Consider the following 17,420-nt stretch of genomic DNA (forward strand, 5'->3'; position numbering starts at 1 on the left):
TTTTATGTAGTACATATTTTATAAACATAATTTGTATTTAAATTGTAATATTTCAAACTTTAAACAGATATTGAGTTTAGGCTCTTGTTATTTCTATTTTATTTTTATTTGGCCCACGGGCCGGCTTTATCCATATTTGTCAAGCCCCACAAATCGGCAGACTTATTTAGGCCAAGCTAAAAAACCCTTTTCTTAAATTGGCTTCAAAAATGGTAGTCCAGCCCTATCAAATCACGAGTTAGATCAGGCCGGCCCAACGGGCCTAGCCCATATTGACGATTCTATTGCCAAGTTTATATTAGGGGTGTTTTCAACACTGCTCTCAACTTTTTATTAAGAGTCACATGTCATACAAGAGTTTGAGACTACTTATTATGTCATGTTGCAAGATCTGGAGTGTATCTAAGTTTAGTTAATCAAGAAAAAATATGTTTTTAAGGTGTCAATAGTTCAGTGATGAAACAAATAATTTACGCCAAGTTTAAGAATCTTTTCAATATTTTATTTTATTATAAATTTATCATTCAAATTATAAATGTGTGACATTATGTAACAACAAATATCATACGTTATGAAATAATAGCCAGCATTCCTAACGTAATGTGTAATAGTGAAGAAAAGAAAATTACAGCAATTAATTTCTGAAACCGTACAAAGTCCCAAATCCTATTTTTTTTGTTGATTCATTCATTGATTTGTGAAGGTGGAAGAAGATAATGCGATTGTTTCAGTACTTGAGTCAATGGAAATCCAAAGCCAAGGACGGAATTCAACAATCACTTCTTATCGCCAAATTCCTCTGCTTATTACATGTCACAAACAACTACGTTTTCTCTCCAGTAATGGTACGTATTTCTCCATTTTATCTGCAATTTTTCCGGTCAGAAATTAGGTTTTGCGGATAATTTTTTGAATTTTTGTACTGTTTTAGGTGTACGGTCCGAGCATGTTGCCGACCCTGAATCTTACCGGTGACGTTTTGCTGGTTGAACATTTGTCGCCGTTGTTGGATAAGTTGGGACCCGGAGATGTAATCCTTGTTCGGTCACCTGAGAACCCTAGAAAGACTGTAACTAAACGAATTATTGGTATGGAGGGTGATACTGTCACTTTTCTAGCTGACCCTTCAAGAAGTGACCGATATATTAGCTTAAAGGTGTGCTCTTTTCTTCTGTGTAATTTTGGCCTTTCTCGATTTTTGGATTGATTTTTGATAGTTGTTAAGTGAGAAGCCATATCTCAAGCAATGTGTTCCTTTTGTTGTCTAAGTTTATGACCATATGTGTGCTCTATAATATAGCATGAGTTATTGCTGTAATGAAGAAGTCATAGGAAGGCTTAAAGAAGAATGTGCTAGGATTAATCCCTTTAGAGATAGGGTGAGCCAGGAGCTTTTAAACTAAAATGTCCTAGGATTTAGCCCCTTTAGAGATAGTGGTGAGTCAGGAGTTTTAGACAAAAATGTCCTAGGATTAGCCCCTTAAGAGATAGGGGCGAGTTAGGAGCTTTTAAACGAAAATGTGCTAGGATTAGCCTCTTTAGAGATAGGGGCGAGTCAGGAGCTTTTAAACAAAAATGTGCTTGGGATTAGCCCTCTAGAGATAGGGGTGAGCCAGGAGCTTACTGCGGGTATTTATGACTCTGGTGGCAACACGTGACAGGTGAATAACATGATTCTCGAGGAGTTACATGACTGCCAAGCCAATTCTTCTAAGACTTGTGGCTGCTTAATTTCTATTGTTATGATTTTCTATTAACTATAGTCCAGTTTTGTCATTGGTTTGTGGATTCACTGTTTTTATCTTCCTAGTGCTCTCTGTCTTTTCCCTTTCCTTATAGATGCAAACCTCTTTGTTCTTCATTAGATTTCAACTTAGTTAGAGATAACAGACAGTTAGTAGTTTCTGCAGTGAATGCTTTAAATTCTTGGAGTCTCTTTACTTATTTAAGCAAATGAGAGAAAAAGTAGTATCTTTCAATCTTTGGACTTCCTAGTTTTCCACCCTTTCATAGAAACCACACATAGGATAAAACAAAAGAAGGTCACATTATATGGTTTGGCCTATATAGACCTATAAATTTGTTTGCCAGTGGTTCGGACTCTAGGATGGTTTAGTGTTAAAAGATAACATTGGTAGATTTAAAATCCAGTGGAGTGAAGTTGTTTCAAAAGACCAACTATTTGTCCGACGCTAGCTAAGAAGATAATTTAATGGAAGCACTGGATCCTAACTAGTTTAGCATTGAGGCATAGTTGTTGTAAAGAGAACCACATGTGACCAAAAACATCCACTAATTGCTTGGGAAGTACTCTAATTCTTATTAATATATGGTGTGCAAAAAGGTGCCCTGTTACGTGCTGAGTAATAGATCTTACTGTCTAATTTAGTATTTGTAATTGCCAGGACCTAGGATAGTGTGGTGTCAATTCTCTTAAGAAACCTGAAATTTGGGCTCTGAACACAATGTTAGGCATGCCACCAAGCTTCCTTATGCTTACCCACTTAGGTTTTCTCTCTCATTGCTGTTTCCAGGCTCACCTTCAGTTTCTTATATCCAAGGTCCTTCCATTTTGGCAGAGTATGTGAACCTATTTCTTTTGCCACCTTTCATCTCAAAGTAAACGGGAAAATGAGAATTCAATTTTCTTTATTTAATAACCAAGTAAACCCAAAGTGTCAGTAGTGCACAGTTCGAAACTCGGTGGACAATGGGTCTTGCCTTCTAATCTCTATATATGAATGAGGACTTTATCTGAAGCACTTCTCAAAAAAATGCTCTATTTTTTACTTTATTTAGATGTATGCTTTTTAGTAGTTTCATTCTGATTTTCTGGAATACCACCTGAAATAACAATTTGAAACTGGCTTGGAATTCTTCCTTGTGTTAATAAATATACTTAGTTGGAAGAGAAAAAGTTTCTTCATCTTTGACGTGACATTCCACTGCTTAATTACTATGTGAATGAGGTGATATCTAGTTTTCTCATTCCATAATATCCTGTAGTTTTTATTTGTAATGCCCTATATTCTAATAGTTTCTTTGGTTTTTACCCCTCCTCATTTATCTTGGTGTGGGGTTATCTAGGTTCCAAAGGGGCATGTTTGGATTCAGGGAGATAACATCTTTGATTCGAAGGATTCACGGCAACTGGGGCCAATTCCTTGTGGCCTTATCCTGGGAAAAGTGTTGTATAGAGTAAGTTATATTATCTTTACTATCTAAGTGAGACTAAACTTATCTGCATTCTTCTATTTATAAAGGTTCTAAAGCTTGCATTTTTGTGTGTGGGTAAAGTAATAACTTATTGATGTTCTGGGGAATAACCACTTACACAAGAAGTACGCCAAAAAATAGAGAATCTTACACAGACTAAAGCATACATATGTTATTCCTATGAAGAATCAAATAGGCCCTAACTACTTGGCCTAGAAATTGATGATTGGTGTTTTCTTCGAAAGGTTTGCATGAGTTGAATTTTTCCATTTGGTCAATTATCTAGGTCGTACTGTTAATAAAGTCATTCAAATCATAGTAATGAATCCTCAACTTCTGAAATAACATTACCTGTGGATAGATTAGCATCTGGTGTTTCCCCTTAAAAATTCGGTTTACGACTAGAGAACTCCAGCCTGTTGCTTAGGCAAGTTTATCCAGAACTCTGCTAACTCCAAGTCTCACATGCAGTTGTAGTTTATCTGTCTTTACATATTGAACAAGATAAGAGCATCCCTATTCTTAACATAACCATTGTCTACTTTGAAGTCTTTAATTTGATTATATGATAGTAGTGTACCTTTACTTGGAACACTTCTTTTTGCAAATTCATCTACTCACATCAACAATATTGATATCGATATATGGTCATTGATGCACAAACATTTGGGATGTAGTAACCATTTGAAAATCTGGTAGGTAAAAACTAGTTAGCTGATCCTTCTTGTTTGCACATGCAGGTGTGGCCGCCAGAGGGCTTTGGCTCGTTATGACAACAAAAACAATGTATTGTATTGAAGATATACAATTGAAATGGGAAATGTGATTCTTTACTAGTCCTCCTCTGATTATTTTCTTCTTCCTGGGAAGAACTAATTTTGAATAATGATTGTTAATTCATTTTGGTAAGGATGCTTTATTTCCCGTGTCTAAGTAGTTTTTGAAGTGCTGAAGAGAGTTTGTACATATTCTAAGGAATCAGTTGAAACTTGAAACCATGAATTTGATTTTCTGTACATTTGTAATGTCTATGGTTTAAAATGTTTTGATTTAAGGTATGAAATCAAGCAAAAAATTGAGGGACAAAATATTCATGAGAGTAACTATAAGATTAAAGCAAACTTAGCTAACTTGCGAGTACAAAAGTGTTAAAGCGCCAATTATATATACATAAAAGCTATATCATCTAGGTAATGTCTAAGATATCAAATATCTTCACAAACATTTATTACATCGTAAGAATGTGGTGTTTAACTTGGCCTACATGATGACACAATTTTATGTTAAATGTATAATGTTGAATAAGTAGACACATGTGTATTGTGTCCTATATATACGTAAGGTTACAGCTTACGAGACATATACAACAATCGAGACTAAGTTAAAGATCACGGTTATGTACTAGGACTAGGGGTGTACATGGTCGGGTTGGTTCAGGTTTTTTCAAATATCAAACCAAACCATTTGTGTTGGATTTTTGAATTTATAAACCAAATCAAACCAATAAAAGTCGGGTTTTTTCGGATATTTTCAGTTTTTTCGGTAAAATATTCATACAAACATATAATTACTTGTGCTTCAAATATTTCTTTAGTCCTACCAAAATACAACTATCTAAGTGTTTCTTAAGAAAATAACACAAAATATGATATGATTAATGACATTAAAATATTCAAAATAATAATAATAATAATAATAATGAAATTGCGTAAAACAAATATTGCAAATTAATAAGTCATAATAAAAATAATCATAATTTAAAAGTACTAAATCAAGCTAAAATAAGTTTAACAAATATTAGTTACATGACTAAATATTAAAGGAAATTAAAATTAGATTATGTATTTTAATTGTCTTAACCTATGTAAAACTAAAGAACAAATATTCAATATTATTGTCATTCTTAGTGTTGAATTGATTTTCTTTTTGCATTAATATTAATTTGATTTTGATTTAAGCTTTATTATAATTACCAATATTTATGGACTATAATCTTTATTGGGTCATTAAGAATTCTAACTTTCAAACATGAAATAATATATTAAAAGATAAAAACTATGAAAAAGTAAAAGAAATATTTAAAAATTATATCAAAGTAAATATTTTTACGTATAAAACAAAATTTTAAAATTATATATATAATGTCGGGTTGGTTTGTTTTAGTTGAAACCAACCCAACCTAAAGATAATCGGGTTTTTTTTTTCAATACAAAATCACTAGTTGGGTTTTTTTCCGGTTTGACATGATTTGCGATTTGGTTCGATTTTCGGTTCGGTTTTTGTAGAGTAGTTCAAATTCCAAAAAGATAACCTCTTGGTTATGTTATGGGCTGAAGTATAAGGCCCAACCCAACAAATAAAACTCTATATAAGTGAGGATGGAAGCTAGGGTTTAGAACATTGCCTATGAGAGATCAGAGCGAGCTTATGAAACAATGGCGCTCTAGTTCCGTTGCGGGCATATACTGATCATCAGTCCTTTCTTCATCTCTGCAATTGTACTCCATCGATTGCTTCTGTAGAGAAAGGTCTCACATTTCCTTGTATTTTTTTTCAATTCATTTGCTTTTTTTTTTACTACGGTCGATCCAAATGAGTTCCTTCTTATGTGTGGGAATTCAATTTCACCCGGCCTATATGCATATTAGGGCAGTCTCAAGGTTCTGCACGTTCCTTCATCGTGCTTAATCTTCATCGTGCTTTAGTTCATGGATTCTGCCCTACATTTTACCTTTAGATTTTAAACAGTCAATTGGGAATTTCTTAGTGCCTAATCAGATTAGGTTAATCAGAAGTAACTAAAGTTTATCAATATTTCGATAATCTGTTAACTGTTTCACTCTAATTTTTTGTTTTGGCTGCATAAATATTAACTAAACTCTTCTAATTAGACTGTTTTTGTTAATTTGAAGCTACCAAATATGAAATAAAAACTTGTGGCCATTTATAAGTAATAATATAGAAATCTTCTCAATGCGTTTTAAAGTATTTTTACGTTTATGAGCTTAGCCAATCGTAAAAGTTTGGTTTTTCTGATTTCTAGAAAAATGTTCTTAATAAACCAAACAAACAAAGAAGGATTTGTATTCAAAGTTTTCTAATGGTTGACTAATCAACCCAAATTCTTCATTACACGCCGTCCAATTTTCTTAATTACTTCCTCCATTTCATTTTATGTGGCATTTTTTAGATTTCGAAATTCAAATAAATCTAACTTTGATCGTAAATTTTTCATAAATTTTTTAAATATTTGAAATATCAATTGTTGTGACTTATAATATTTTTTTACGTATTTTACGAATATATAAATTTTATTTCAAAAAAATTGAAAATATCATGCACAAATTTCAGTTAAAATTTGAACTGTTTGATTTTCGAAAAATGAAAATTGCTTTATTGCTTGATTTTGAAACTTTTAACTTATCACTTGTGGCTAATAAATTATTATTGTTCATGTGCTCTATTCAAGCCATTCTCACATTTCTAGAGCCTGTTTGTATTGATTTATTTCAAGTGTTTTTGAGTAATAATGTCAATTTAAACTCCCTTCGAAAATAAAAATAAAAACAGTTTTACTAGCACTAAAAATTCTTCAAAAAGAAGAATTAAATCTAAAAGCTAACTTGTAAATTATCATTGAACACAAAGTATCACTAGCATGATAATTAAGAAAGTACCACAATTCTAAATGGATAACAAAACGCCCAAATAAAGGACAAAGAAAGAAGTTAACAACATGAAAGATGGAGGATCTGTTAGGCACATTAAGTTTATAATATAAAGGCGGAATGACCTGGAAGACCCCTGAACTTGGCTCCTTTTGTCAGCTGGATCCTCCTACTCATCACTTTGCCAATCAAACCCTTAAACTCATCAAAACACAATATTTTAAACCCCTCTGACCATTGACCGAGCTTATGTGGAATTAATATTGGTGAGTTAGAAATATGCGTGATTACACGAGCTTAAAAGCGAGTTAAAACAATATTTTTCTTTTAAAAAAAACAATTTAACAAAATTAAAAAAAAAATCATCTTCTTCAACCCTCCTTGACCCACACCCACCCTTTCTTCTTCTCCACCAGCCCTCTCTCCTCTACCCCTCACCACATCCCTCACCTTTCTTCTTTCTCCAGCCCATTCTTCTTTCTCCACCCCCACATTCACTCTTCTCCGCCTCTTCTTCTTTTTTTTTTAAATACAAATCAGTAGCCTTAACTTCTTCTAAAATTTTCGTTTTTTAGGTTTGAAANTTAAAGTGTTTTTGAGTAATAATGTCAATTTAAACTCCCTTCGAAAATAAAAATAAAAACAGTTTTACTAGCACTAAAAATTCTTCAAAAAGAAGAATTAAATCTAAAAGCTAACTTGTAAATTATCATAGAACACAAAGTATACACTAGCATGACAATTAAGAAAGTACCACAATTCTAAATGGATAACAAAAAGCCCAAATAAAGGACAAAGAAAGACGTTAACAACATGAAAGATGGAGGATCTGTTAGGCACACAAAGTTTATAATATAAACAACCTACAATAATGCAAACATGACTACTTCCATGACTCATAATAACAATCCAGAATAATACATGACGTATAATACATGTTGTTCAAACTCTTCAAAATAAGTACGTAAAGTTGATCCTTGAAAAGCAATACATTTCTTGAAGAATCCGAACAATGTTTACCTATAACTTTTTCAAGATTAAGTGAGCACCACATTGAGGTTGAAGAGTAACCACATAAGTAGGTGCATGAGCATAAGATGGAGAAAGCTCAAATTCAAAACGTTGAAGGATCATAGCTAAGGCAATCTTTGTTTCCATCATAGCAAAATTATTGCCAATGCAAATACGAGGACCCCAACTAAAAGGTAAAAAACAAAGTTTATCCTTTGTTGCTTTTGCAATTCCTTGAGAAAATCTATCTGGCTTGAATTCTTTAACATCATCACCCCATAATTCTTCATTATGATGAATAAATATTGTTGGTATCATCAAGATAACTTCAGGTGGGATATTCATTTTTCCTAGCTTTGTTTCTTGATTTGCTTTTCTTAGGAAATATGGTGCTGGTGGATATAACCTTAGTACCTCATTCAGAATCATAGTAACCTGTTTATATTAATAAAAACAATTGAAGCAAATGTTAGATTTCAATTGTACATGTTCAAATTTGGCTATAAACTTTTGTCCATTTGTCCTAATTTATGTGATACTTTAGTCGGTCTCCAAGAAATGACACATTTTCATATTTGGTTAATAGTCAAGGGATGACTTTATCAATATTTTACTCATGTTGGGTCATGCTTATTTGACAAAAAGTTTACGTGTACTATTCTATTTTTAAAAAAATCATTAATTTAAGGACAATTTTGAGTTTTTTCATATTTCTTAAATTTCGTATATAGTCAAACTAAATCACATGTGTAAATCTTGATCTTATTTATTCTTCAACCACTCCTAAGCTCAGAAAGAGATATTCGTTTCAAATTGATTGTCCTATTTTTCTTATTAGTCTGTTTAAAAAAGAGTGTCTTTATCTTTTTTTGACAATTCTTTAATTTCAAAATTTCACATGACATGTTTAAGACTACAAGATTAAAGAGTATTTTGGTATATTTAACATATCTTTAATTTAAGATGACAAAATTCGTAAGTATTCCTTACTTTCTTAAATTCTATATCAAGTCAAAACAAAACAAACAAATTGAAACGAATAGAGTATATAAAAGGAATTAAAGATAGAAATAAAAGCTCTAAGGCTAATTATTGTTATACTCACAATTTTGAGACGATTTAACCCTTCAAAATCTGGATTATTGTTGTGGAAGACTTGTTGAACTTCTTCTCTAGCTCTAGTTTGCCAATTTTGGTGCACACTTAATAAAACCATAGTCCAAACTAATAAATTTGAAGAGGTCTCTTGGCCAGCAAAATAAAATACTTTGCATTCTTCTATTACTTCATCAGTTGTCATACCAAATTTACTCCCATTTTGTTGAATTTCCTTCATATTGGACTTTAATAAAATGCCTAACAAATCCTCTTGAGTTTCTCCCAAATTCATGGATCTGTCTCTTTTGTTGACAATCTTCCTTAATGTATCTTTGAGTTCATTGTCAATGCCTTTCATTCTTCTATTTCTTCTTGTTGGTAAAAACCTGTTGAAATTATCACAATAACTTAATATAATAATACTGACAATCAGATCATCTAAAATATAACTACATGTAACAGACCATGTCATATACATTAACTCAACCAATGACTATTCACCATTTCATAACAAATAATGTGCGACTTGAAAGACACGATCCCTCCTAGATATGTTTATTCACCATTTTGCGTTGGATATATTGAGAAACTTGTTGTAATAGATTAACTGTCTTTTACATGACCAACAAGGGTTGTGGTGGAGTGGTAAGTATTCCTTCACCCTTAACCAGAGGTCTGAAGTCTCCTTTGTTATAGAGCACTTTACCCCAATGTGAGACTTTAATTCCAATGTGAATCCAGATGGAATCGGACTCCAATGTGGATACCGAACACCAGATGGAAAAAACAACAAAAAAAAAAACTGTCTTTTGCTTGAGTTATCTTTCAAGCTATTAAAGTTTAGACATACAAATATTAGATAACTCTATCCATTAGCGCCCAAATAGACATGATGAAATTAAATCACCAAGTGCTTTTGTTTCTACTAGAATTTAAACCTAAGACCACTAAGCCACACACCTTTGGATATACGTACAAGAGTTTAAGCTATATATATCGTTTATGCATACAAAGAAATTTTAAACTATCTGATCATCCTTACCTATATTTCATATAATAGATAATTTATCTTATTCTTGAGATTACAAATCATAAACTATCCTCTGAGTGACGTGATAGGGTGATAAAATAGGTAATTAACATGCATATATTATTATTAGTATAAAAATTATTTACACCATTAATATATACTAATTTTGTACCTCCATCCAGGAATATAAACAGATTGGAAAGCTTGACGTGTGAGTTCAGCTAATTCTTTTTGAAGATGAAATATTTTCATCCCTTCTTGATAGCTACTTCCAAATGCTGTTCTTGAAATCACATCACTTGTTAAATCTTCAAAATATGGATGTACATCCAATTCACATGATTTATTTTTATTGCCAATTAGAATTTCCCACTTGTTCATCATATCCTCACAACTTTTGTGCATTGCTGGCACCATACACTATACAATTTCAAGAGGAAGAAAAATGTTATAAGATTTATTCCAATCGAAACATACGATACAGACAAATTTAAGATTTAAATCATTAAATACATATAGTAGAGAAGTGTGCATAGTATTATATTACTTCATATAATAAAATGTTACTAAGATTTATTCCAATCGAAATGTACTATGAAGACAGAATCAAGATTTAAATCAGTAAATACATAGTAAATGTTTTAATATTAAAATAGTTAATAGTATTATATTACTTTATATATATTATGTTAGTAGTATAAACATAAGATAGTGGCCATAATTTTTTTTCTAAAGCACTATTCAAGGATGATCTAAAGTTGTCGTATTTCTTATCATTCTTCACCCATAATTTACTACATTATTTATCCACTATCATTATCACATGTTCTTATTAATTTATTAATCTATTACCATGTTATTTATTCAATGAAAGAAGAGAATTATTATTAAAGAGAGTGTTATTTTATTGAATGAATGTGTTTTTAGTGGTGAAGTTTTGGACTCAACAATTAATCTAAAAGTATTTTTGAGTCAAACGGTTATATCTGCTTGGATCGAGGAGACAAGGCATGAGATTATTACTGCTAGTTAAATTAGTGAAAATTTTACTAGAATCTCTTTAAAAGCGAGCGAAATATTCACATTTCAACTTGATTATTGTTATTTATTTATTTAAATTAATTTTACTTGAATTTTGACCAACAACTAATACCCTTTACCTTCAACTTCTCGGCGTAGAACGCAGTATTAAGAATTTTTCTGTGCTTGGCCCATTTCTGGTCCTCATAACTTGAGATGCCACTCACAAGAAGTTGTACCAATGGAGTTGGTTTTGGTTTTTTGAAAATGTTGTTGTTCATTACTATTTCCTTTATTAATTCTGGTTCCATTACGAAAATTCTAGGCTCTGGACCTATCCATGTGAAGCAATTATTACCTGCAATAACGAAATTAGAATTTTCATTAAGAATGATTTAAATTGATCCACTTTAATCAATGTTGGTGCTGCTTAATTAATGAATAATCATAATTCTAGCAATTTTTCTTTTTTCTTAAAGGTGGTCAATTCAAAATTAGATTATAAATTGACTATGATCATATGATGTAGAGCTAATTATGATCACATGAGAGGAACATTTGGATGCAAAATATGTAATTCAACTTGCTATTCGTAATTTGTCTTACACCCTAAATTTGGTGATGACATCTTCTCCTTAATCATCATTTTATTTGTTGGAATAAGCTTATACGCATGTTAATTAATTTCATAATATATGTATCTTCTATTAATACAAATACCGACCGAAAGAAATCACGCACTAGTATTTTTTGTCACTATAAAATATTAAATTTGAGACCTTATATTTCTTATCACACCTTAATTATTGATCACTAAATCATACACTATTAAGACAAAGTATGCCTTTATTAGATATAGTTATTATATAGGAGTGATAACTACTTTCTCTTCTTCTAGTTTACAAATATATTTTAGTTCCTTATTTTCTTCATTTTAATTTTTTAGAAAATAAATATTTTTCAGTGTGGGCATCTTGTGCATGCATGGTAGTTCCAAAGGTTCAATCTATTTTTGTATTTTTTTTTTATGAGGATAAAATTTAAGCAATTCTATTTTTGCAAATAACAAGTCAAATAAAACTATATTTAATTAATAAAAGATATTTCAATGTCAGTACATAAAACTTAAATTCGAAGTTTTAAAAAACACAAGTCAGACATTTTACAAATCTTAATAAAGAAAGGAATAAGCAAAGACATATTTAAATTCAAATAATTTTATGACATACGTCAAAAAACGATCATGAGTTTGAACCCTAACTATTTGAAAACACAAATAAAATGGACCACAAACAAAGATGGTCGATGATTGGATGTATTTATAGGACCACATATATATAAAAATTAAAAGATCTCATTTCCTACCGGGAAACACGCACAAATAACAAATTATATATTCCATTTATATTCCAAAAAAATAAAATTAATAATAAGCTATACTCCCGAAAGTTCCCTATTTTCATTACACAATTATTATTTAATTCTCCCTCTAATTTATACATATTTTTTTCTCGAGCAAATAAAATTATTATCACTATTTGCGTTGCATAGAAGCGCTTTCTGCCAAGGATTATTTCATAAATCATAGACAACACAACTCTATGGTTAAAAAAAGGAGAAACCTCATCCACTGCACCATATTCTTTGATGGTATAATAAGCTACTTATTATTATAACATGCTAAAAGAGTAAATGATAGTAATTCATCGCATTAATTAAAAAATAAAAGAGTGCATTTTTTTATTAGGTAATAAAAGGGTAAAACATAAGAAAAAATAGTTATTTTTCTTATTGATGCTAATTAAAAAGAAAATAAATATTGTAGAATTAGTGTAATATAGATCTTAAACTTGAAGGAAAGTAAATATTCTGCAATTGTCATAGAATATTTTAGAGTAGAAAGAAAATAAATATTCTGCAATTAATATAGATCTCTAAATATATTTTACAACAAGTTGGTCCTTTGTTTTTTTTCCTCCTCATTTTAAAAATATAACTAGCTTCATATTTGGTATAATTTTTTTGCATATTAGCCAACCAGCTATCTTGAGCTTAATGATGCACACAAATTGATCATTTTCCATGCTCAAGTTGGTACTAATTGTAAGAATCACCTTAATCATAACATACATCCCATTTGAATCTTGATATATATGATTTTCACTTTCTTATTTTTTTCTAAAATAAAGGATTTATACATAAGTATTTTAATATATACATTGAGAGTGTAAATACAAAGATTTCTTTTTCACTGTAGCATAACATGTTACAATATGTTATTATACTAGGTTAGTTGCCATTTTTATCATGCAATCAATTATGGATTTACCTCTAACTAGTGTTGAGAATCACAAGTCTCGTGTGTACAAATTCTAGGTGATTTATTTTATCTATCCAAATTTTGGTGAACAAAGTTACTTGATACGACAGTACGTATCTTTTGCTGGTGATATATAGAAAGGTATATACCTGTGTAATAATTAGTTAAAGTGTGCAGAAGTTGACCCGAACACCACGATTATGTAAATCTAGCTAGGCAAAGAGGAAAAAACTCAAAAGGAAAAAATAAAAGAAGGATGGATCTTACCATACTTATTGAGAGTATAGTGATAGAAAGGGAGTACTCTAGTGAGAATGTCATTAGTGAGCTTCATTGGTTTAAGTTTTGCTTCTTTAGTCAACTTAGCCATCTCCTTTGTGTCTCCATATAATGTTCTATAAGGATGTCCATTCAATCCTTGTTTCCTAAAGCACTTTTCTATTTTTCTTGGTCTAATCCACACCCAATTCACCATTCTCCACACCCATATCATGATCACTAACAAAGCTAAAAACAAGATTAGTACAACCATTTTCTTTATGAAGAGAAATGGAGAGGGAAAATGTTACTAATAGAGAAGGAGAGGATGAGTTTATGTGTCATTTATAAGCCATGTTATATAGAAAAATCATTGGATGTGTAAACGAAGTCTCATATTGATATTTGAAAAGAAATAGAAGCTACATATAAGGTGAGATTCTATTTCTTTTAAGTTATTGGATTCTAATTATAATCTGTACATATTCAAAGAATTTCTTACTAGAGATTCAAAATTAGAACAGAACCATGTTAAGAGTATTTTAAGATTATTTTTAGGGGCGTATCTAGGGGGGAGGGGGGGTTCGTGGGTTCACGTATTATAAATAAGTCTTATATTTTCTTTTTAAAAAAACGTTAATATAGATGTATGAATTAATTCACACTCAAAGTATCATATAATGCGATGTTGATAATTGGATGTAGATCTTGAGGTGTGAAATTAAATCTTATATCTATCTTCTTTTTTTTCTTTCTAAAATCAAGTAACACCTACCCTAGTGNTATTTGAAAAGAAATAGAAGCTACATATAAGGTGAGATTCTATTTCTTTTAAGTTATTGGATTCTAATTATCATCTGTACATATTCAAAGAATTTCTTACTAGAAATTCAGAACAAAACCATGTTAAGAGTATTTTTAGACTATTTTTAGGGGCGTATCTAGGGGGGAGTGGGGTTCGTGGGTTCACGTGAACCCCTACCCCCTCCGAGATCATAAATAAGTCTTATATTTTCTTTTAAAAAAACGTTAATATAGATGTATGAATTAATTCACACTCAAAGTATGAATTAATTCACACTCAAAGTATCATATAATGCGATGTTGATAATTGAATGTAGCTCTTGAGGTGTGAAATTAAATCTTATATCTATCTTATTTTTTTTCTTTCTAAAATCAAGTAACACCTACCCTAGTGGTTATTGATAGCATTTTGACTTTTTAATTGATATATATTTATTTATTTGCGTTTAATCTTTCAAAATTTTCAGGTCTATCATGTTGGTAATTCTTTAAAAAAAAGTTAGCAATGTAAACTTTTTATATAATTAAACCAAATATGCATATTAAAACTAGTAGTATTGGAGGATATATCATATAATCAATTGTGAAACTATATATATACTATTTGAATAAATTAAAATTAATTTTGGATCTATAATTTCAAAAATTTAACAGATTCAATGTTAAAAATCTAAAGGTCAAACTGATTCAACTTATATCTTAGATTCACCATTTTGTAATAGTGTATCCATCTTTTCAAAATCTTGAATATGCCTCTGACGACTATTTTAATCAATCAATTGGTGTTAGAGCTAAAACAACATACGAAAATTACAATGTGAGACTTTATTTGCACGACAAGAGGACATGTGTATAAGAAAGGAGGAAGCAATTCAATTACTGTTTGATATAAAGGAAAGTGTTTTTCATGAAAAATATTTTGTTGGAAATTAAATAGGTATATTTCTTATTTAGTTTTTAGTATTTGGTAAGTAAGCAAAAAAATATTAATATTCCAAAAGTATTTATACAATCTAGCATATACTATGTGAGCAGAATGGGGTGAGAGTGAGGGTTCAAGACTGGGATGTTCAAAGGGTGGGTGAGAAAGAGAAAATGATCAAACTTAAATTGTCCCTTATAAAATTTATTTTTCTACTTAATTATATTAGGGAGATCGTTTTCCTCATTCACGACGAGTTTGTTTTCTTAGAAAACATATTTTAATTAACCAACTAAACATGAGAACCAAACACCTAATAGTGTAGGTGTTAGCTAGCTAGCCTTGTTTTATTACTAGCTTGCACTGTAGTGATTCTGGGAATCTCTTTCACTCTATGGACCACTAATTATAATATTTAGAAAAATTAATGATTTGTATAATTGTAGCTAGCTATAGCTAGCTAACCCGTTATCACAAAATTAATATTAGTAGTTATTAAGTACTAGGTAAGAGTGATTAATCCTAATCTTCTTTAGTAGTACTATCTTAATCTTAACCCTTCTAATTACATTTTGCATCTCTACGATTATAATAATGCTTCATCAATCCCATTTTATATAACGATATTTGATCGGACATCAAATTTATAAAAAGAAAAATCTTAAAATAAAATATTCAATCTATCGACATTTAAACGAGTAGTACTAAATCATGTAAATATTTTATTAGAAAATATGAATTTTAATTTTATGTGAAATAGAAATATAATAAACCACAAATCCACAATATTATAGTAGTAGTACTAGTAGTTTTACATCGCACTGTTTTTTGTTGCCTAGTTACATTTTTTCTAATAAACTTTCCTACTTAAATTTAATAATTCTTCATTAATTTCCTGCTTTTTCAATCAACTATCAATTAATTTGCATGGTTGTCTTTCAATTACGAGTTCAAGATGATGAGTTTAATTTATTTTTTTAAAACATCACATTACAAATTGCAAATCTTCCACATGCGTTTAATTAATTTATTCTTGAATTTTTTTCTCTTTTAGTTTAGATCTGCTGGTTGTTGAGAGGCATTACAAATGATTTTACAATTATTTTAATAAGTTGACTTGTTATGAATTAAATCTCGTTGCACACACTGTATTATGCTTGTTATTCTCTGTTGTTATACTGTCAAATCATTTAAAAAATAATTATATATATAATTTATAACGCTACTTAAAATAAGTCAAAATACATGACTAATTAAATCTTAGAAAATTATCGAATGAGGAGAAGAGACTATTGAAGAACAGAAAGGCCGATTTTACAATAAAAATGGGATCCCCTTATACTCATGAGTCATGTCATTTTTATTAGGTTGACTTTCTTTTATATGGGTTCACCATGTGGTCTCTTGTGACATTTATATGGCCCTTCGAGGGATGAGCGGTCTTTTTAATATGATATGTGTAGTCTTTATTTTTTGAGATAATTTTTAGGATTGAGTTAAGTATAAGTGATATATCTTTATATGATATCAGAGCTCTTATTCTTGATATTGAAACCCCCACCCCCCCGGTATTACGTTGCTCACGCACCATATGTCAAGCCTTGAGCATGAGGGGCTTGTGAAGAGTCCCACACATCGACCCTTGAAGAGATCTGACAGGTGATCTCTTTAATATAGTTTTGACATTTCTCACTTCTTGAACTAGATTTTGAGACTGAGTTAAACTCATGTGTTCATATCTTTACATGGTATCAAAGCCGGACTCATTTCAATTCTCATTTTTTATGTTAGGCCCATATTAAATTGTTCGCGCATCAAATGTCCAGCCCTGCGCAGGTAAAAAGTTTGTGAAGAATCTCACATCGGGTGATCTTTTTAATATAACATTGACAACCCTTACCTATTAAACTAATTTTTGAGATTGAATTACACTTAAAAGTGACAAATTTTTACAATTTTACTTTGACCCCTTGATCTTGAAAAAATAACTTCAAAATGTATAAAAAAACAAAGCTCTTGAGATAATTTCTTTCGTTTTTAATTTTTCAATCACAAGTTCAATATATCAATGTG

At 30.5% G+C, this 17,420-nt stretch overlaps 3 protein-coding genes across 3 annotated transcripts in view; 2 read left to right on the plus strand and 1 right to left on the minus strand.

Moving 5' to 3' along the window:
• Positions 1-17,420, plus strand: part of LOC125876283 (C2 domain-containing protein At1g53590) — a 67,735-nt gene that overhangs the window by 23,627 nt on the left and 26,688 nt on the right. The gene's annotated exons all lie outside the window — the stretch shown is intronic.
• Positions 655-4,270, plus strand: LOC125876293 (uncharacterized). Its single transcript, XM_049557440.1, has 4 exons — positions 655-845; positions 932-1,156; positions 3,088-3,198; positions 3,957-4,270. Exons 1-4 carry the CDS (start codon positions 717-719, stop codon positions 3,987-3,989), a joined length of 498 nt encoding a protein of 165 aa, XP_049413397.1. The 5' UTR covers positions 655-716; the 3' UTR covers positions 3,990-4,270.
• LOC125876286 (cytochrome P450 CYP72A219-like) lies at positions 7,905-13,920 on the minus strand. The gene is made up of 5 exons (XM_049557425.1): positions 13,631-13,920; positions 11,184-11,401; positions 10,196-10,443; positions 9,001-9,379; positions 7,905-8,330 (listed from the first exon to the last, which is right to left on the minus strand). Exons 1-5 carry the CDS (start codon positions 13,893-13,895, stop codon positions 7,905-7,907), a joined length of 1,536 nt encoding a protein of 511 aa, XP_049413382.1. The 5' UTR covers positions 13,896-13,920.

Source organism: Solanum stenotomum, chromosome 9, assembly GCF_019186545.1.
Source record: "Solanum stenotomum isolate F172 chromosome 9, ASM1918654v1, whole genome shotgun sequence".
Taxonomy (NCBI): Eukaryota; Viridiplantae; Streptophyta; class Magnoliopsida; order Solanales; family Solanaceae; genus Solanum; species Solanum stenotomum.